The sequence below is a fragment of the Penicillium hordei genome (genome assembly GCF_028827395.1).
Source record: "Penicillium hordei strain IBT 12815 chromosome Unknown utg000001l_segment0_segment0, whole genome shotgun sequence".
Lineage (NCBI taxonomy): Eukaryota > Fungi > Ascomycota > Eurotiomycetes > Eurotiales > Aspergillaceae > Penicillium > Penicillium hordei.
The window spans coordinates 6,556,874-6,576,488 of record NW_026623142.1 but is presented as its reverse complement, the minus strand read 5'-3'; the positions used below and the strand labels follow the sequence as shown (position 1 = coordinate 6,576,488).

The 19,615-nt window shown below is 49.7% G+C and overlaps 7 protein-coding genes across 7 annotated transcripts; 3 read left to right on the top strand and 4 right to left on the bottom strand.

The window, feature by feature from the left end:
- Positions 1 to 113: 113 nt before the first annotated feature.
- On the top strand, positions 114 to 8,293 carry N7537_002511 (type I polyketide synthase; the record flags this gene model as incomplete). The annotated part of the gene is made up of 6 exons (XM_056893569.1): positions 114 to 344; positions 417 to 830; positions 888 to 2,232; positions 2,287 to 3,437; positions 3,488 to 7,387; positions 7,445 to 8,293. 6 exons carry the CDS (start codon positions 114 to 116, stop codon positions 8,291 to 8,293), a joined length of 7,890 nt encoding a protein of 2,629 aa, XP_056758564.1.
- Positions 8,294 to 8,720: 427 nt separating this feature from the next.
- On the bottom strand, positions 8,721 to 10,273 carry N7537_002510 (uncharacterized protein; the record flags this gene model as incomplete). The annotated part of the gene is made up of 2 exons (XM_056893568.1): positions 8,721 to 9,251; positions 9,317 to 10,273. 2 exons carry the CDS (start codon positions 10,271 to 10,273, stop codon positions 8,721 to 8,723), a joined length of 1,488 nt encoding a protein of 495 aa, XP_056758563.1.
- A 254-nt stretch (positions 10,274 to 10,527) lies between these two features.
- N7537_002509 (snoRNA-binding rRNA-processing protein IMP3) lies at positions 10,528 to 11,284 on the top strand (the record flags this gene model as incomplete). Its single annotated transcript, XM_056893567.1, has 3 exons — positions 10,528 to 10,559; positions 10,672 to 11,032; positions 11,111 to 11,284. 3 exons carry the CDS (start codon positions 10,528 to 10,530, stop codon positions 11,282 to 11,284), a joined length of 567 nt encoding a protein of 188 aa, XP_056758562.1.
- A 1,234-nt stretch (positions 11,285 to 12,518) lies between these two features.
- On the bottom strand, positions 12,519 to 13,556 carry N7537_002508 (uncharacterized protein; the record flags this gene model as incomplete). Its single annotated transcript, XM_056893566.1, has 1 exon — positions 12,519 to 13,556. One exon carries the CDS (start codon positions 13,554 to 13,556, stop codon positions 12,519 to 12,521), a length of 1,038 nt encoding a protein of 345 aa, XP_056758561.1.
- Positions 13,557 to 14,293: 737 nt separating this feature from the next.
- On the bottom strand, positions 14,294 to 16,293 carry N7537_002507 (allantoate permease family MFS transporter; the record flags this gene model as incomplete). Its single annotated transcript, XM_056893565.1, has 7 exons — positions 14,294 to 14,345; positions 14,408 to 14,588; positions 14,655 to 15,003; positions 15,066 to 15,485; positions 15,542 to 15,747; positions 15,823 to 15,918; positions 16,041 to 16,293. The coding sequence occupies 7 exons, from the start codon at positions 16,291 to 16,293 to the stop codon at positions 14,294 to 14,296; spliced, it is 1,557 nt and encodes a 518-aa protein (XP_056758560.1).
- Positions 16,294 to 17,106: 813 nt separating this feature from the next.
- On the top strand, positions 17,107 to 18,401 carry N7537_002506 (uncharacterized protein; the record flags this gene model as incomplete). The annotated part of the gene is made up of 2 exons (XM_056893564.1): positions 17,107 to 17,193; positions 18,150 to 18,401. 2 exons carry the CDS (start codon positions 17,107 to 17,109, stop codon positions 18,399 to 18,401), a joined length of 339 nt encoding a protein of 112 aa, XP_056758559.1.
- Positions 18,402 to 18,605: 204 nt separating this feature from the next.
- pyrG (orotidine-5'-phosphate decarboxylase pyrG) lies at positions 18,606 to 19,490 on the bottom strand (the record flags this gene model as incomplete). Its single annotated transcript, XM_056893563.1, has 2 exons — positions 18,606 to 19,279; positions 19,334 to 19,490. The coding sequence occupies 2 exons, from the start codon at positions 19,488 to 19,490 to the stop codon at positions 18,606 to 18,608; spliced, it is 831 nt and encodes a 276-aa protein (XP_056758558.1).
- Positions 19,491 to 19,615: the final 125 nt, after the last annotated feature.

The window sequence follows — 19,615 nt, the reverse complement described above, 5'->3', positions numbered from 1 at the left end:
TCAATCTTTACCCTTCGATACCTCCTCGTCATACCTCCTTCATCTATTTTCCATCTCTTCTAGATCCAGTCACTCTGACACACCAACGACCCATTCCTCCTTAGCATTAGAAGATGCGTCCCCTCTCTCTGCCAAGCGGCTCCAGCAACAATAGAGCTATACCTTCTGATTCCCTGGAACCAATCGCTATCGTTGGCCTAGCCACTCGCTTTCCGCAACAAGCAACGACCACTGAGAGTCTGTGGGAGCTTCTCCTACTGGCCCGCTCGACGTGGTCGTCGATACCAAAAGAACGTTTCAACTCAGGCGCCTTCTATCATCCAGACCCTGAGCATGGTGGAACGGTAAATAATATCCGAGCCCTGCCAACCAGAATCATCATGGAAAATACCCGGCTAACTTATATCTATCTATAGTTTCATGTCCAAGGAGGTCACTACCTCTCAGAAGACCCCGCCTACTTCGATGGCTCCTTCTTCAACATTACAAAGAACGAGCTCTTGACATTGGATCCGCAGCAGCGACTGGTACTGGAGAATGTCTACCACGCCCTGGAAAATGCAGGCATTCCATTGACCAGCACTGTTGGCTCCAACACATCGGTTTATGTCAGTGGATTCAACCATGACCACCTGGGTATCCTCAATTCAGACCCAGAAACCACTTTAAAATACAAGCCCACGGGTGTCACCAATGCCATTCTGTCCAACCGTGTCAGCTGGTTCTTTGACTTCAAAGGACCTAGCATGACCATTGATACGGCTTGTTCTAGTAGCTTGGTGGCGCTACACCTCGCTGTACAGAGCTTACGTGCCAGAGAGACGAACATGGTATGCTATCTGTTTTGACATTGATATTCTTGTGCTAATATACTTATAATCGTCAAGGCTGTCGTCAGCGGTGTGGGAATTCTTGAAAATCCCGTGGAAACTATCGGAATGAGCCATCATGGTCTGTTGGGACCCCAAGGGCTGTCTTTCAGCTTCGACTCCCGTGCCGAAGGCTATGCACGAGGTGAAGGTGTAGGCACAGTTATAGCAAAGCTTTTGAGTGCTGCTATTAGAGACGGAGATACCATCCGCGCGGTTATTCGGGAGACCGGAGTCAACCAGGATGGTCGCACACCTGGAATCACAGTTCCCAGTGCAGATGCACAAGAAAAATTGATTCGTGAAGTTTACTGGAGAGCCGGCCTGGATCTTGAACATACAAGATTTGTTGAAGCCCATGGCACGGGAACAAGCACCGGTGACCCAATCGAAGCCGGGGCTCTTGCCAGAGCGTTCAAATGTCGCCGAGAGTCCCCGCTCTATGTCGGTGCGATCAAGTCTTCCGTTGGGCATCTGGAAGGTGCCTCGGGTGTGGCAAGCATCATCAAATCTATTCTAACCCTTGAGACTGGGATCATACCGGCAAACTTTGATATGAAGCAGACAAATCCTTCCATTCCTGCAGCGGAATGGGACATTGAATTCCCTACCGAGGCCCTTCCATGGCCATCGCGAGGGTTACGAAGAGTTTCAGTCAACTCATTTGGAATTGGTGGCACAAATGCTCACTGCATTCTTGATGACGCTTACCACTATCTCAATGACCGCCGTATTACAGGTGCCCACCATACCACGTCTACTGTTCCCACGGCTCAGAAAATCAAGGGCCGACTCTTGGCCCTGTCCCGATTAGGAAATGAATCAAATGATATTGTGACGGATTCATTCGATGACAGCGATCACTCTGGGCCTGGAGACACCTTTGTGGACACACCTACAAGCGATGGCTTTTGTGCATCACCTATCTTCACGTCCTCCACATACACCAGCTTGGCTGAGAAACCGAAGGTGTTCTTGCTATCGGCTTTTGACGAAGATGGCGTCAAGCGGAACGCAGCTGAATTCACCAAGTACTTGAACCGGAGAACGACGCAGTCGGTTCCCCATGACCATCTCCTTGATGATCTCTCCTTCACACTGTCGAAGAAACGATCCCAGTTCCCCTGGAAGAGTTTTGTCATGGCGTCCTCGGTCAAAGAACTCGCATGGAATCTGTCGGAATCAAATTTTGCCAAGCCAACCAGAACTGCTAGAGTGCCAGAGGTTGAATTTGTTTTCACTGGCCAGGGAGCTCAATACCAGGCCATGGGCCGAGAGCTCATGGTCTACCCCGTTTTCCAAGAGTCTGTGGAGGAAGCATCGGATTATATCCGGCGGCTTGGTAGTCCGTGGTCGCTACTTGGTAATAATTTGATTTGCCCGTGTTGTCCAAGTGTGCTCTACTAACATATGATAGACGAACTCTTAACCGAAAGACAGACACCCCGAGTCAGCTTGCCCGAGATCGCTCATCCATTGTGTACAGTTTTGCAAATAGCCCTTGTGGATCTCTTGGCCAGTTGGGAAATCTTCCCAAAACATGTAACGGGTCACTCGTCCGGTGAGATCGCTGCCGCTTATTGCTCCGGCAAACTGTCGCGCGAAGGTGCCTGGAAAGTTGCATACTACCGTGGGTACGTATCATCCAAGCAGCTTTCTGCAAATGGAGCGATGATGGCCGTGGGTCTGGACGTATCGCAACTGCAGCCCTATCTGGACTCTGTGAAGAAGGACAACACCGGGGAGCTTATCATTGCCTGCTGCAACAGTCCCAAGAACAACACTGTGTCTGGAGATGATGCTATGATTGATTGCCTCAAGAATCTTCTCGATGCCGATAATATCTTTGCTCGAAAGTTGAACGTCAAGAATGCTTATCACTCGGCCCACATGCATGCGATTGCTCAGGATTACCTTCGTCTGATGGGAACGCTTCCTTATGGAAGGCGACTCCCAGCTCCACACCAAGTGCATATGTTTTCCACTGTCACAGGACAGAAAGTCAAAGAGGAACATCTGCCCGCTCAATACTGGGTGGATAATATGGTTTCTCCTGTTCTTTTCACAAGCGGTTTGGTTGCAATGACCTCAAGACCAATTTCCAGCCATGGCTCCACCGATTCAACGGATTCTTTGTGCCTTATTGTAGAAATAGGGCCTCACTCAACCCTGCAGAGTGCCATCAAAGAGACACTGGCCTTGAAGAGCCCCAGGTTGGAATTCAAGTACCTGGCCGTTCTTAAACGGACAGATCACAGCCTCAATACTCTACTAACTACGGTCGGATTCCTAGCTTCAAGTGGATGTGAACTAGACTTCCACGCTGTGAACCAAGCTCCTCGCTCTAAGGCAAAAAGGAAACCCAGACTGCTGGTGGACCTGCCACCCTACAGCTTCAAGCATACCGAGAGGATTCTGTTTGAGAGTCGACTGAGCAAGAATCTTCGAACTCGAAAGTTCCCTCGTCATGACCTCTTTGGCGCACCAATCACGGATTGGAATCCTACTGCTCCCAGATGGAGACATTTTGTCCGATTGAACGAGAACCCCTGGTTGAGGGATCATATGGTAAATCTAAACTTGCCTACAAAATAACTTCATCCACTAACATGGCTTAGGTCACTGGCAACTACGTCTACCCTGGTGTCGGTTATCTGATCATGGCAATTGAAGCATTGAGGCAGTTGGCCGGCGAGGCAAAGATCACTGGTTTCCAACTACGAAAAGTCAACATTCGAAGAGCCTTGATTGTCCCCGACACCAAAGAAGGAATTGAAGTCTCCTTGGCAATGGCAACTGTCGAAGACTTATCGACGTCGTCGCGAACATGGCGCCGATTCCAAATAACTTCCTACAATGCATCGAGCGACGAGTGGACAGAACACTGCACTGGCCACATCACCGTCGACCACGAAACAACTTCTGACCCAGTGGACAATGGTCGCGAAGCAGAAGAAGAAAGCCGAGCTTTGGGATCAGAACTTTTCCGCGCAAATGAGACATGTGCAAAGTCCATGGCCTTCAAATCTACATACAACAACCTCCAGACATCCGGCCTCAATTTTGGTCCTTTGTTCCGGAACCTTACAGACGTTCGCGCAAGTGGGTGTGGGCTCGGTAGGGTTGTTGGGTCAGTGACGGTACCAGCCATTGCACAGTCTATGCCAAAGCAATATCTACATTCTCATCTCATCCACCCTGCCACAATGGATAGCATGATCCATTTGATGATCGCGGCTGTCCTCGACTTTACCAACAAGTCCACCCTGGATCAGATCAGGTTGCCAACTTTCATACGCGATGTCTGGGTTTCAGCAGACCTGAATTCAACCCCAACCCACAAATTCACGGGATATGCAACCGTGTCTATGGTGGGATCTGGTAAATTTGAGGGCCAAATCCAGATGCTGGATGAGGGAACAAACACACATCGTATCCGCATGGACGGTATCGAGCTCACTCCACTGGAGTCTGGTCTTGCTGAAAGTAATGGGCGAAAGCTGTGCAGCGCGATTGAATACAAGCCCGACCTCCATTTCCTCGACTCTAAATCCGCCTGTGCACTGACTTCTCTCGATACTACCGATGACGACGAGGCTCTCTACTGGGTGAAGCGTCTTCAGCTTGCAACGATGCTCTATGTCATGGATGCACTGTACGAGCTCAAGGACATTGATACTATGAAACTCGATTTGCACATGCGAAGATTTTTTGACTGGATGGAGCATGTGAGAGGGCTTCTCGAGTGTAATCAAATAATTCATCTGTCCTACAGCGAATTTCAGGAGGCTTTCCAGGATGAGGCTCTCAAGAAAGCCATTGGAAAGGAAATCGAGGCCCACAGCGCCGAAGGTGCCATCACAGCCCAAATGGGTCGCAACATTGTCCAGGTTGTGTGCCAGGAAACTGATCCGCTGGATCTCATGTTCGGTCAAGACACCGTGATGGAACAGGTGTACAAGGAAGGCCTCCACTTGTATAACCTGCCACAGCATCTACAGAGCCACCTGGCTCTCCTCCGCCATCAGCATTCCGAGCTGAACATCCTCGAGATCGGCGGTGGCACCGGCAGTTTTACTGCTGAAGTTCTGGCTGTTCTTTCGCCAGACCTTGGGAAGAGCAAAGGAAACATTGCCAGCTACACATTCACGGACATTTCATCCGGCTTCTTCGAAAAAGCAAAACAGCGTTTCCAAGCATGGTCCGACATCATGAACTTCCGATCGCTCAATATCGAGCGAAGCCCAGCCGATCAGGGACTCCATCTGGGGACATATGACCTGATATTCGCTGGCAATGTCATCCACGCCACTGCAAACCTTCAGAATGCTTTACAGAACCTACGATCTCTATTGAAGCCGGGTGGCCAGCTCATCATGCAGGAAGGAATCCGCCAGGATTTCCTCTGGTATCCACTTGTTTTTGGTCAGCTTCCCGGGTGGTGGCTGGGCGATGAGCCGTGTCGTCAGTGGTGTCCGTACATCCCGGCCACTGAGTGGAATCCTCTGCTGCTGAAAGCGGGATTCTCGGGCATTGATATCGAGTACCCCAGTTCGAACAATCCAGATTTGACATGGCAGAGTATTCTGGTTTCTTCTGCCATCGAAACACCCAAGGAGAATTCATCGGATACCGCAGTTATCTTGACAATCGGTACATTGAAAGGGGAGGTCATTGAAAACCTCCTAGGAATTCTGCCGGAGCTGGGATACACGAGTTTTCTCGTTAAAGAGCCTCAAGAATTGGAAAATTCTATCCTGCAGGATGCACTTTACATCTCATTGATTGACTTGGAGATTCCTTACCTGTTTGATACGAACGAAGTGGCATACAGCAGACTCAAGAAGTTGCTCAGCGAGTGTCAAAATTTACTGTGGGTGACCTGCAATCCCCTCACAGATCCACATGCAAGTATGAGCCTCGGTCTTCTCCGAACAGTGCGCTGGGAGCGAGATACCGACGGCTCAAATATCGTCATTTTGACAGAGGCGGAGCCGGAGTCGGAGAACGCTTCGCCAGAGAGTCTTGCAACAGCCGTCGGCAAGATTGTCAAGCGTCAATTCGTGGAAAAGCCTGAGAATGATCGCCACGCCGAGTACATGTTGCAGAATGGTGTTATACACATTGGCCGTTTGAACGAGTGGGAGGCTGCGGATCAGTTCCTTGCTGCGCAGTCTTCTCAGCAAGCTCCTCAGCTTCAACGCCTCGGTGATTATGATACTCCCATTCAGTTACAGGAGGCTGCTGTTAACACCGGGGAACACTACTGGGTCATTGACGCGCAGAATGAAGGATCGCATAGAGACATCGAGGTCGAGATTGAGATCCGAGCAATTGGTCTCTCTTCGGATATTTCCGCCGGCCGCATCGCGAATGAGATTGCTGGTGTTGTGAGCAAGCTCGGATCAAAAGTCGAAGGCCCGGCCCTGGGTGACAGGGTCATCTACATCTCGGGCGAAAAAAAGGGCAGTACCATCCGAACTCATGGTCGAGTCGATCAACTGCAGCTCGTGAGGATCCCCGATGAGATCTCGTTCGAAGTTGCCGCCGGGTTGGCTGGGGCATACATAACAGCAATCCAAGGACTTGGGGAGATAGCTCATCTGGCACCGACAAATACTATCCTAATCCATACCAATGCAACGGATATTAGTCAAGCGGCCATTCAATATGCCCGGATGATTGGAGCTACAATCTATGCTACCGTGGGAACAGTCGAAGAACGTGATTTGCTTGTCTCTGAATATGGTATTTCTCAAGACCGTATCTTCTCTAGAAGAGATCTGAGCTTCGTCAAGGGTATCATGCGGCGCACGCAGAATACTGGAGTTGACGTCGTCTTCAACGCACTGAGCGGTGAGGCACTCCGGGGGTCAATTGCTTGCCTTGCCCCATTTGGGGCATTTATTGATGTGTCGCATCCAGATCTGCGAGCCGATACCACAGTCGAGCTGGCCTCTTTGCCTCGCAATGTGAGTGTCCACACCGTTAACATTCCTTTGCTGGCTCAGCATCGACCAAAATTGGTTCGTCTTCTGCTCATCGAAGCATTGAGATTGTACTCCCAAGGCAAGATCGGTCAACTCCGAACAACAACTGTCATAGACTTCACTCAGATCAAAGAAGGCATTCGAGCTGCGCAGAGCAGAGAAGCAGCAAAAGTTGTGATTGTGCCTAATCCGTCCAACATGGTCCCTGTGGTTCCACGTCCACTCTCGCCATGCCACTTTGACCCATGTGCCTCATATGTTCTTGCTGGTGGCTATGGCGGCTTGGGGCGCAGTTTAGCACGATGGATGGCGTTTCGGGGTGCAACGAGCCTGATTATCCTATCCCGCTCATCGGCTTCCAGTCCAGAGAAGGTGGAATTGATTGCCGATCTCGACAAAATGGGATGCAAGGTCCATTCCCTCGCTTGCGATATCGCCGATATCTCTAGCCTCCAGCAATTATCAGCAGATGACTTTTCAAATCTACCTCCTATCAAAGGATGCATTCAGGGATCCATGGTACTACGAGTAAGTCACCACATCTTGGTTTACTAGATAGATATACACCAACTAACACATTACTAGGACGGAGCCTTCGCCGGACTCTCCTTCGAAGACTGGCAAGCAGCCATCAAACCCAAAGTCCAAGGCTCCTGGAACCTGCATACAGTCCTACCAGACAACATGGACTTTTTCATCATGCTCTCTTCAGTTGCAGGTATCTTCGGCAACCGCGGACAATCAAACTACGCTGCAGGCAACACTTTCCAAGACGCACTGGCCGCATACCGCGTCTCGAAAGGCATGCAGGCCGCCAGCATCAACCTGGGCAGTGTTTCTAACGTGGGCTGGGTTGCCGAGAACCGAAGCTCGATGCGCACGCACACAGCAACATTATTCGAGCTTCTCCGCGAAGAAGAAGTCCACGCAACAGTCGACTTCCTCATCCGCGACCGGCAGAACGGCGGTAATACATCGACACGCTCACAGCTCGTCCTCGGTCTACCGACTGCGGAGATGTGTCGCCAGAACGGCGTGCCGCTGCCCACGTACCTGGATTACTCGATGTTCACGCACTTCCGGAACACGGCAACGACGAAGAGTAGTGAGATATCTCAGCAGAAGACTATTAGCATTGCTGCGCTTTTGTCGGCGGCTTCGGGTGCCGACGATGCTGTGGCTGTTGTGTCTGATGGGATTGTTGAGAGGCTTGCTTCGCTGCTTGCTATTCCTTCTTCGGAACTCGATGCTCAGCGCTTTGGCTTTGGGGGGATTGATTCCCTTGTTGCTATGGAGTTCCGGGCGTGGATTGTTAAGGAGCTTAAGGCTGAGGTTTCTTTGCTTGATATCATGGGAGCAAAGAATGTTAAGGCTTTGAGTGAGAAGATTGTTGGCAGGAGTCGTTTGGTTGCTGGAGGATTCAGTTCTTCTTAATCTTCCTAAGTGATCTTTTTTATCTCTTTCCAGCGAGTTTCTCATGGTTTGTTTGAGACTGCTTTGTGCTGGATTGTCAGGATTTATTGATCTCACGTCTGACGCCCCGTTACGAGATATGACTAGCCTGCATGTTTTTTTTCCAAGGGGCATTTTTCTAGGCTCTTTTTCCAACGTCTTTGAGACTAGATTCAGTGATTAACAGAATGCATACGGACGTTTTCTACATACCTTCCATCCAAGAAGATTTAGGACTTAATACATGAGATTTTTTGAATTTATTCATCCGACTCGTGCTTTGGACAGAGAAAAACATCCATTCCGACATATTAATAGTGGCAAAATGCTGTGCTTGCATTAAAACTTAGCTCATCCAAACCCTAGACCTTGCATTCATTATTCGTTATGTTCATCAACCTTGGAACAACTACCGTCCAGACCCTGAGGGGAAATAACCCCGTAAGCCCTGACTGGGAACCGCACAAACCGCCAACTTTGGTTCAGCTCCCGACCGCTCATGGTGCCACGCTCGCTCGCGCAGGGCCAAGTAAACTGAGCGGAACGGTTGGAGGTCGCCAGGAAGCCGACCAGGCGGTTTACGAGGATCGAAGCCCAGCTGCTGGAGTTGCGACTCACACCAATGCAGAGTATCTGGCGGTAGATATTGCTCTGTGTCGTAGTCGACGTGGTTTTGTTGCATGGCTTGCAGCGTCGGGACATCGGCTGGAAGACCGAAATTCTCTACGCCCTTGGGAGGGTGGTGGTAGTTCATATAGGGTTTTCCGGGGGTGCGCTCTGGGTGGTCTGTTTGTTTGCGGATGTTGTGCATGTTCCAGGTTTGAACGTAGGATTTGATGTGGGAGCGAAGAGTGGGCATGTAGATTGCGAAGAGGGCGACTTGTTCGGGGATTACTGTTGATGAGAAGAGGCCTTCATTGTGAAGGTCGCGGAAATAGTTCTGGCTGAGGTCAGTATTATGTGATTGGATGTAGGAGAAACCGTGGATATTGAAAGTCGACTAACATGGTAAAGGGTTACTACTGATTTAGCAAGCTGGGCCCACCAGGATTCAATCCGGTGGGTATCAGTGGCTCGTCCGGGTGCACAGCATTGCTCACGATGAACATCCGGTTCAGTGACGCGACGTAGCGCAAAGTGAGCATCGGCTAGAAGAGGAACCTCGGACTCAAGGTCAGATCGAAGAGTGCGTGGCTGGCGATTTTTAGAAGCAACAGTCTCAAGGTGGTTTTTGAGAACGCCCGCGGCCGTGTAAGCATCCACGCCAACATGAATCCAGAGGACATATCGAGAATACGCATCGAGTTCAGCATGGATGCGGAACCCGAAATTGGCTAACTTTGAGTACCCATTCACGTGCCAGGTCAGATTAGGGCCGGCTAGGATCTTTGGCGGAGGAGGACGCCGGGGCACATCGCTCGTGCGGCGTTCCACCGTATCCGGGCGCAGCATGCGGTAGACACTGTAGAGACGATCTCGGGCAAAGACGTACCCCTTGCTTCGGAAGTGGTTGTGTAGTAGTTCCTTTCCATATCCCTCAATGGTCCCCTTGTCCATTTCCTCGGTCAGAGCGTCGAGTATCTCCTGAACCTGTGCTTGTTGTTGTGTAGGCGAGTCAAGGCGGAGGCGGATGCCGAGCTGGTGACGGAGTCTGCGGAGTGTACGATTGGAGACATCGTAGCCCTCATCGTGTAGAACGGTGACGATCTCTTGGTCGGTCAGACCCACGTCGAAAAAAAGGTTTTTGATGCGGGCGTGCAGCGCTGGATTGGAGGAATTGTTCTCCTTAACTTTCTTGACGCCCCATACCTGTAGGCGTTTGCTCAGAGTACGCGCCGAGATCTGAATGTCATGCTGCCTCTTCAGGTGCTTGCAAATGTCGTCACTCTTCATTTTCTTTTCGAACAGGCCAATGATTTCGGCTTTGTACGGGTCGATGTCCACCCGAGGGCGACCTGACATTTTACTTGGCGTATCAGCTGTATTCTCCATTTTCCTAATTCAGATCAACCAATGTAGATAAGAAGGAGCCGTGGGGAGATGTTGACGGTTGGGGAAATGCGGGCGGTGTGCGAGAAATACCCAGCAGAAATCGACCGCCTTGATTTTTTTGTTATCGCAGCGAGTCTTCTCGAGAAGCAACGTCCTCGCTCTGCTCAGTCACTCACGATCTTTTTTTTTCGGTTTAATCTCACCCAGCCGAAACAACCGCTACAATGGTCCGTGAACTCAAGCACCACGAGAAGAAGTACGTCCGCACCTATAAACCCGTCCGCAGAAATCTCAACCGGATCCCATCCAATACCTTCAAAGCTTCACGATACCACAACGACCACTTGCTAACAATAATCCTCCTGCAGGCTTCTCCGGAAGGTCGACTTCCACAACTACAAGTCGGACGGCAACCACCGCGAACATGAAATCCGCCAAAGATACCTCCTCCAAGACCCCATGGACTACCGCAAGTACAATGCGCTCTGCGGTTCTCTTCGCCAGCTCGCGCACAAGCTCTCCCAACTGGACCCGGATGCGGACCCGCTGCGCAAGAAGCTCGAATCCGAGCTGCTGGAGAAGCTGTGGCGCATGGGTATCCTAAAGCAGTCCCGCGAGCAGGGCGCCGGTCTGTCTAGGGTCGAGCGCGAGGTCACAGTTTCTGCGCTGTGCCGTCGCCGATTGGCTGTCTTCATGGTGCGCTCTGGCATGGTTGAGACTATTAAGGCTGTAAGTTGCGGAGCGGAGACCCGGTTCGGGGTTAAGTGTATGTAATGGAACGCTGACTTTATTTTTTTTTTTTGCTAGGCTACTACTTTCATTGAGCAGGGCCATGTCCGTGTTGGTACGGAGGTTGTCAATGATCCTGCTTTCTTGGTTACCCGCAACATGGAGGACTTCGTCACCTGGGTTGATTCCAGTAAGATCAAGCGCAACATCTTGCGTTACCGTGAGAAGCTGGATGACTTTGATCTTCTGTGATCGACTCTGTTAAAAAAAGCATTTTGGGTTTTTGTTCTGATATACCCGGCGCTTGTGCATTGTGGCCTGTTTAGGTTTGGCGTATTGATGTTTCATGAAATTATATCTCATGTCCAAGGTTCTCTGGATAACTCAATGTGGATATGAATACTACCTATGTTCTCTAGAAACGTAGATAGTAAACTGCTATATACCTCCAAGTGCTCACTGCATTGTCTACTGGAGAAGCTCAGCTTCTATTCCCCGGAGCTGCCAGAACTGATTTAACGTGAAAGGTTATATAGTGGCTCTCTCTACACCGCTTTCGCAGTGCCTTACTCGACTAAGGTGCGCCTTCACGATCGTTCCTTGTGCCGCAGCATTCTAGCTCTAACTGGACCGGGCAAAAGAAACCCGTGCGATGTTTAAAGAAGCAACTGGGACACACGGGACGGCGAATCTCGGGTATAGCGCGACATCGAGTCTCATGATGTTGATCCAGATACAAAATTTGGCTATTGGATCACAACGCATGTTGTTGATTGGTTTACGCCGCCCAAGATGAACTTCATTTAGTTTTATATTCTCCTAAGAAAGCAACTCTAAATCTGAATCTTGTTTGCGGAAGTTACGTTTCCTCTTGCTTGTAGCCCATTGAGAACACTCCCTGTATGCCCGTGGAAACTTAGTTCATGTCTAGTGAGCAAATCAGGGCCCTCAGATATGATAATCAGTGAATGGATCGGGGTGCTCAGGTGATGATCAGGCGATGCTTAGCAAAGAATTTTGTTCCAAGATTTCCAAATATCATGATCAGTGATCAAGTCAGGGTACTCAGGTCGTGCAAGATTTTACTCAGTGATCGAAAAGAGGCAAGAGGTATAACAGAAAAAGGAAGGGTTCAGATGCCAGATATTATCCGTTATAAATGTACCATATGGGGCTATGTACAGCGTTCCAATAACAATAAGGGTATCTCAGTCAAAAAACGACAGGAATGCAACGAATGCAAAATGGACTGGAGATAAGAATAGGCCAGAGAGTGAGCTTCCCCCGGACAAGGGACATGTTGGACGGCGGGATAGGAACCACTGGATGCAAATGCAGATCATCACTCGGGGATCATGGTATCATAGGAAATAGTAGTGGGGGCAGTGTGGTTTTGAGAGCAGCACCTGTGCTATGCTCTGTGTGACAAGGTGATAGTGATAAATGTTGGAGAATCCAAATCGGAATCCAGAATTTAGGTATGGTATTAGGAAAGAGAAGACTTCGAACGGAGACACGTCCAATGTTTTCGAGCGCCATCAGGGGAATCTTTATTTGAATTCGAGTTTGAGGTCGGTGTCTTGCCCAGGAAATCCAAGAGATGGGTCTGCGACTTTCCTTGATGAGAATCCGGTTCTGGCTCTTCATCTTCGGGGATATCCATGCGGAACCGACGCACGCTGCCTTCTCGCTCAGTCTTGCCTTCCTCGAAGAACGGGGTGCGAGTCTCGCGGGGCTGAAAGCAGCGAGGTGCGACGCGGCGCCAGAGACCCCGGACACCACTGCTTGCCCGGTCGATCTTCTCGTACTCACGTCGCCGGGTATCGGGTGAGGTCCACTCCATTACTGTCGCCGGGACATGGATGGACGAGGACGAGGGGCTGTGGTGGTGGTTGGTGGGCAAGGTGTTTGATCGATTTCTTGATGTGGCGAAGTGTGGCGCACTCGGCGCGGCCGGTGAAGTAGACTCTGGCTCAAAGCGGAAGCTGGAATATGAAGGTGCGATTGGTGAAGAGGGTGCCGAGCTGCCTTTCTCTGTTGATATATGCCTATCTCGCTGAGATCTATATGTAGCTGATGCTGTCCGGTGTAGAGAAGGTCTTGTCTCGGTTGAGGATCTGTTTGATCCATCGCCTTGGAACAGACGGCATGACTCCCGGTGTAGAGCTAATAGTGACTCGCGCTTGTCCTGCATGGAACTGCGAGGTGATGTGACAGGCACGATAGCGGCGTTGGGCACAGCCCGGCGCGGCGAGTGGACAGAACTGCGACGGCTGTTTGGTCGCGATCGCACGGTGCTGCGGGATGCCGAGCGAGAGTGACTGATCGAAGTAGATGTCGATGTTTGTGATTCTCGACGGCCAGGCTCTTTTCCCGGTGGGTTGATCCTTTTCACCTTAGGTGCCATCTCAGATGGGGATATAGGGGATATAGGTGATTCGCATCCCTGGAGCTCTGTAATAGTGGGCTCGCACTTGGAAATCGCCAAAGATGGCTTCAGGGCCAAACATGTGACCGTAGCCATTTCCCGTCAGCGGGTAACTTTGATCATAGGCCAATACCCGTGGACGGGCAGGACAGGTAGGACAGGCAGGACAGGCAGGTGCCCTGATCAGATGTATATCAAGGGAGCGCAGTTCATGTAAGATAAGATTAGGGCTAAAATGTATTAAAACGAGAGGTCAACTCCATCTTTGAAGATAGGTATGAAACGAAAAATAAAATAAAATAGTAGAACCTCAAGCAAATCTCTTTCCCTTTTATTATTTTGGATATGAGCACACCGCTCCTCATTTATTTTAGCAGAGTGGGGGGGCGTCTAGAGTGTCTAGCCATGATCGTCCTATGAAGGCGCGTACCCTGCAGTTACTTGCAGTTACAAATGCAGGGGCTTTAGTGTAATAGAGTACAACATACAACATATATATGGGGTAAATATGCTATGGTAATTTCTGGTGCAATGATACTAATAATAAAGATAAGGCTACAACCAAATCATTCACATGGTCACATTGTCAATGTAGAAACTCTGTTTGGACGATCCAAGAATTCGATAAATAAGTTAAGAGGCCAGACTAACTGGGTTAACCTTAGTAAACTAAGTACATACCCTAAACTAGGGTGTACGCTAACCTATGATAGACATTGCATCCTGTGTGTGTTGGGACGCCAAGCTCTAGTCTCAACGATCTACAAAGTACGGAGTTATATCGCAGAAATAGAACAGAACACTTCGAATGTATTTGTCCATACTATTCAACTTTAAAGAGAATAAAGGAACTCAGGGTTCTCCCGATCGGTCAAATCAAGGAACCTGCAAAAATTAGTAAAAATTAGCAAAATAGCTAATCAATGTCGACATCAGAAATGACTCACTCTTGATTCTCTAGTCTCACATACTCCGGCCGAGCAGTGAAAAGAATCTTCTTCTTGTTCTCGCGGCGATACCACATCCAGACCCCGACCAGCAGGAACAAACACACTCCCCAGCAGACGATCACGGTCACCTCGGCGGGGACATAGCGGGGGGCATCCTGTGGACGGAAGGTTTGTGGGCCTGGAAGTTGTGTTAGCGTCTCCATATTTCTTTTACCCCTTATCTCTTTCTTTTCTCTCGACTCACCGATAATATTTCCAGCACAATATCCAATCAAATACAAAGCCGCCACAGTCGTCTTCTTAGTATATCCCGCAACATTCGAAGAAATCAGCGACAACAATGCCACGAAAGGTGTCGGACTGGCTTGTGTGAGGTAATAGCCAATCAAACGACCGACATTGTTCGATAACGGCAGAGCGACAATAAGCAGCATTCCTATGATTGCAGCGACCAGCCCACCCAAACTAGCAAGGATGCGTTGTCCGGTGATATGTCCGACATAGCCGTTAAGTAACAGTGCAACGATTTCCACTGCGCCGCCGGGGACACCCAGGATCAGACTCTCTTTCGCATTGTATCCGAAACTTGTAATCTGTGGTAGACTGGTCAGCATGCTTGGAACTTTCAAGTATTTACAGGCTACCGTCAACATACCAACTGACTAAAGAAATTGGAAATGCCCCCATTCGGAATATCGGCAATCAAGGCATAAAAGAAGAAAGCCCAGGTCATCGGATCCAAAAGCGCCTCCTTGACCTGATAGAGCTTGAAATGCTTATTTCCAATGCCTTGCTGGTTGACCCGCACACGCGCAACAGCCAAGATGCGATCTTCCTCATTTAACCAGCGCGCATTGAGTTGGCTGTCTGGCACAATCCAAAGGAATACCAGTCCCAGGCAGATGGTGAGGAGGCCAGTGACGAGGAAGACTATCTTCCATGGCTCGATGGAGGACCCGTGTTTCTCGGTGCCGACGGCGATGCCGTACGCCACTACTCCGCCAAACATCTGGCCCACGCCGTTGAAGCTGAACCAGATGTTGACGCGGCTGCCTTGTTCTTGTTTTGTGTACCACTGATTGGGCATTAGCTCGATCCATTGTATCTTGTTTATAGTCATGAGTTTTGTACTTGGGAAGTTAATAGTGCAAAGCCCGGTGTCACAGCGGCTTCGAATACACCGAGCATAAAGCGGATAGCGATAGCACCGGAGTAGTTATTGACAGCGGCGAAACAGCTGAGGATCAATCCCCAGATCAAGATGCAGGCTGCAGAGTATTTTGCTAGTGGGAGGCGCTGGAGGAGGCGGTTGGTCGGGTATTCCCAGGCCAGGTACCCTATGCAGAAGAACTATTAGGTATAATGTCCCCGGAGAAGAATCAATTTAAGAGAAAAGTAGAGATGTAACATACCGAAGTAGAACAAACTCCCGAGCCACTGATACTGGTCTCCCTCGAGATTCAGATCCTTTTTAAGGCCCATAACACTGGCGTAGGAGAGGGTGGTTTCTATACATCGGGGCTCGGATTAACACTCGAGTGGACTAAACAGCCAACAGAACAAAGCATAACACCAAGCTCGCTCTTGACTTGCTCCGTTTAGGGACAAGATTGAGGAAAGGTATACATACTATCCAGATAGTTCATGCCATAGATAAAGCACATGATCGGCATCATATGCCAATCAATAATACTTAACAAGCGGCGATTCGTGGCCTCGTCTAACTCAATGGTTTCACCCTGAAGATCACCCATGGCCTTCAGAGCCTCATCGGCATCATGTGCATGCTTCTCAATCGTAGAGTCAACATGTTTTATTTTGCCCGCGTCGATACCGGCGTCCACGCTAGAGGAAATGCCAATGGCTTTTTCCTCTGAGGCCATAGTGTCGGTTTTATAAGGTAGAACGTAAAAGGAGTGGGCAGTGGAGGAATTAATATCTGACAAGGTCACACAGGACAAAACTAAGCTCTCGCCAAGTTAGCGGTGGTGCGACTATAAGCAATACCAAGGCAATGCATAAAAAAGATCAAAGGAAAACCACAGCCGGGCGGACACAGCTAAATAACGTAAAAAGAGTAAGGTCGAGAACTCCGCACTTCCGATAGCTAGTTACATAGGACGATCTTACTTAAGACCAAGTAGGTTACTGTATCCGATACCCTGTACCTCCAAACAAAGCCGGCTTAGCTGCATTGCATGGTTATCTCGTGAGAATCTCTTGGACACTTCCTCCTATCAACCAACGCAACACATGCAGCTCGGCAAGTAAGTTGTGGGTCTCTATACGATAAGAAGCTGTTTTATCTGGAGTTGGTGGTTTCTGATGTGTCTCATTGGGCGTTCAGGGGAGGGGGGATGAGGGGAATGATCGGCAGTTTATCTTTATAACCAAAAGGAGCATAAGCCATCCCCCTTCCAGTAGGTGCTAGGAACATACTCGTGGTACTATGTAACCGTTGTATATCTACTTGGCACGGGTATATACGTAATCTCTGTTATTGGGTGCGGAGATGTGGAGGCTTCATTAAAGGTAATGGAATCTTTCCCCAACCAATGTACAAAGTACATTCTACCATTGACAGTCAACTACGCTTGATGTTCTAGTCCCTACCTATATACTATGTATCTCTGCTGTATTCAATCCCACTAGAAACACCTATTTCATTGGTGATATCTATTCTTTCAGCAGCCGCGATGGTCTCACGTCCGTATGCCCACCCCGCGTCGGAGCCCACCACAGACCACGATCAACTAACCAAGCCACGGAAACAGGCGCGTTTAGTATGTTTTCATACCCTATCTGCCTCCCCCAAAGTTGGAGCTAAACAATTACCCTACATCAAGGTATGTCGTCGATGAAAGAAGCGTTGCGATGCAAGCCCCATACCATTTACCCCACCAGCAGAATCCTGGCGCCAAGGCTTACTCTGGCGATATAGGGCAACCAGCCCGCATGTTCGGCATGCAGTCGCTGGAAGATGGAATGTGTTTATGCTTCAGGCTCCCTGACCCCATTGGATGACGGGGTTCCTACCTCCAACAGCGCTCTGGAGATGGAACTTGCCGCCTTTAATCAAACCATACCTATTACATCTTTTTGATTTCCTACCGGAGTTGGTCCTGCTTTCCTCGGATACTAATCATAGGGTATTGGGCTACGGCGAATAATCTCTAGATGGTTTGACGCTGGCCGGTTCCTCTTGACCGTCGTCAACGATCCCACTGCTATCCCCTAAGCAAACCATCCAACTAATAAATGAGTTCTTCGATCGTTCACATCATCTCTTACCATACGTCCATAGGGGAACTATTATAAATCGTTGGGATCGTTGGGCCCAGTCCTGTCGCCGTTAGAATGGGCCATCTTGGCTACTGCTGTAAGGACTAGTCGTGATACGATGGCCTCCTCTCGAGCAGATCTCTTTCTGCAAACTGCCGTTAACTCACTTACGTAGAGTCCCATTCTCTATAAGCGGGTAGTCAAGATATAGAGTCCTATTTTTCACGAACTAACGCAATCGTAGGAGAATGTTTTGCGGGATTTGTAGGCAGCTATATGATATGTCTTTTCGCTCTATCATTCGGGCGCGATCACCAAGGCGGTCGTGTTACTAGCGTAGGCATACTCTCTAGCATGCTTAAATGGATTCAACAGGCGGTATGATCCTAAACCGAATATACCAGCGACTATACGGTTCTTCTCATTAGAAGTAGAAGAATGCCGCTGCACACTATAGGCCCACTTTATCCTCGACCGACACATAGACCACATGATAGGCCGCCACTTTGTCATTGACGACATGCTCTGGTGCGTGAATTATCATTCAGACAACCTGTCTCTTCAAAATGGTCTGCGCGCAGACCCAGAAAGCTACGATCATGATCTTGCAGCACTAGCGTCGAAAACCAACGCCCCAATCGGAGTTTCTGTGACTCGTCTTGTATGCAAGGCTAGTGCCATTATCGGCCGCATTGTTACATACTGTTAAGCATTTGCATGTCGGACTTAACCTTGCCCTTGCATCGTGTGTACATGCAGGAAATCCCTTACATAACACTGGAAAGACCCGTGAACAACGCTGATATGAGAGACAACCAGGCTGCAAAAACGTTATATATCACGCCATCAAATGTATATATTTTCATTATGCATCACCATTCATGTAACTACAGTAGACCGTGTACTGCATGCTCTATTGCGCACCCACACGGGCCAAATACGCCTCCCATCCCTGCTGCTGGTACTGCTTAGCAGCCTCAACAGGGTCCGCAGCGGCATAGATACCACGACCAGAGATAATGAAGTCGGCACCGCGGCCAATAGCCGACTGCGGCGTCTGGTACTGCTGACCGAGCTTATCACCCTTAGACGAGAGATTGACGCCAGTGGTGAAGACGACGAAGTCCTCGTCTTGGGCGGGGGCCTCGGTAGACTCGACCTCGCCCAGCGAGCGGGTGGAAACGAATCCCAGAACAAAGCTGGGGTACTTGCGCGCGATGTCAACGGATGCGGAGGTGTAGGAGCCTGTTGCGAGGGATCCCTTGGAGGTCATCTCGGCGAGGATGAGGAGGCCGCGCTCGGAGCCGTAAGGGAAGTCAGTGGCCTGGGCGGTTTGCGCAAGGGCCTCGACGATACCCTCGCCGGGAAGGACGGAGCAGTTGATTATGTGGGCCCATTCCGAGATGCGGAGAGTGCCGTTGTGGTACTGTTTCTGGACTGTGTTGCCGATGTCGATGAATTTGCGGTCTTCGAAGATGAGGAAGTTGTGCTTTTGGGCTAGGGCGTTCAGGCCGTCGATTGTTTCTTGGCTGAAGTCGGAGAGGATGTCGATGTGGGTTTTGATCACGGCGATGTAGGGGCCAAGGCCTGTACATGGGTTAGTGGGCTGTTTCGTTGGAGGGGTGGGCTGGGTTCACTTACGGTCGGCGAGGTCCAGGAGCTCCTTTGTCGTGGTCACGTCAGCGGAGACGGTGACATTGCTCTTCTTTTCTTCGGCAACTTGGAAAAGCTTGCGCGCAAGAGGATTGGGGTGCGATTGAGCGCGGGCGCTATAGGTCAATTGCGACTTGGACGACATGGCGGGGTTGGCGGGGTGAAGAGGTGGTTGTTACGTATTTGGTATGTGATTTTGAGATTTTAAGAGCAATGAAATGGAGCAAACGATAAATGCTTCTAAAATAGAATCGCCTTTTCAAGTCCAAA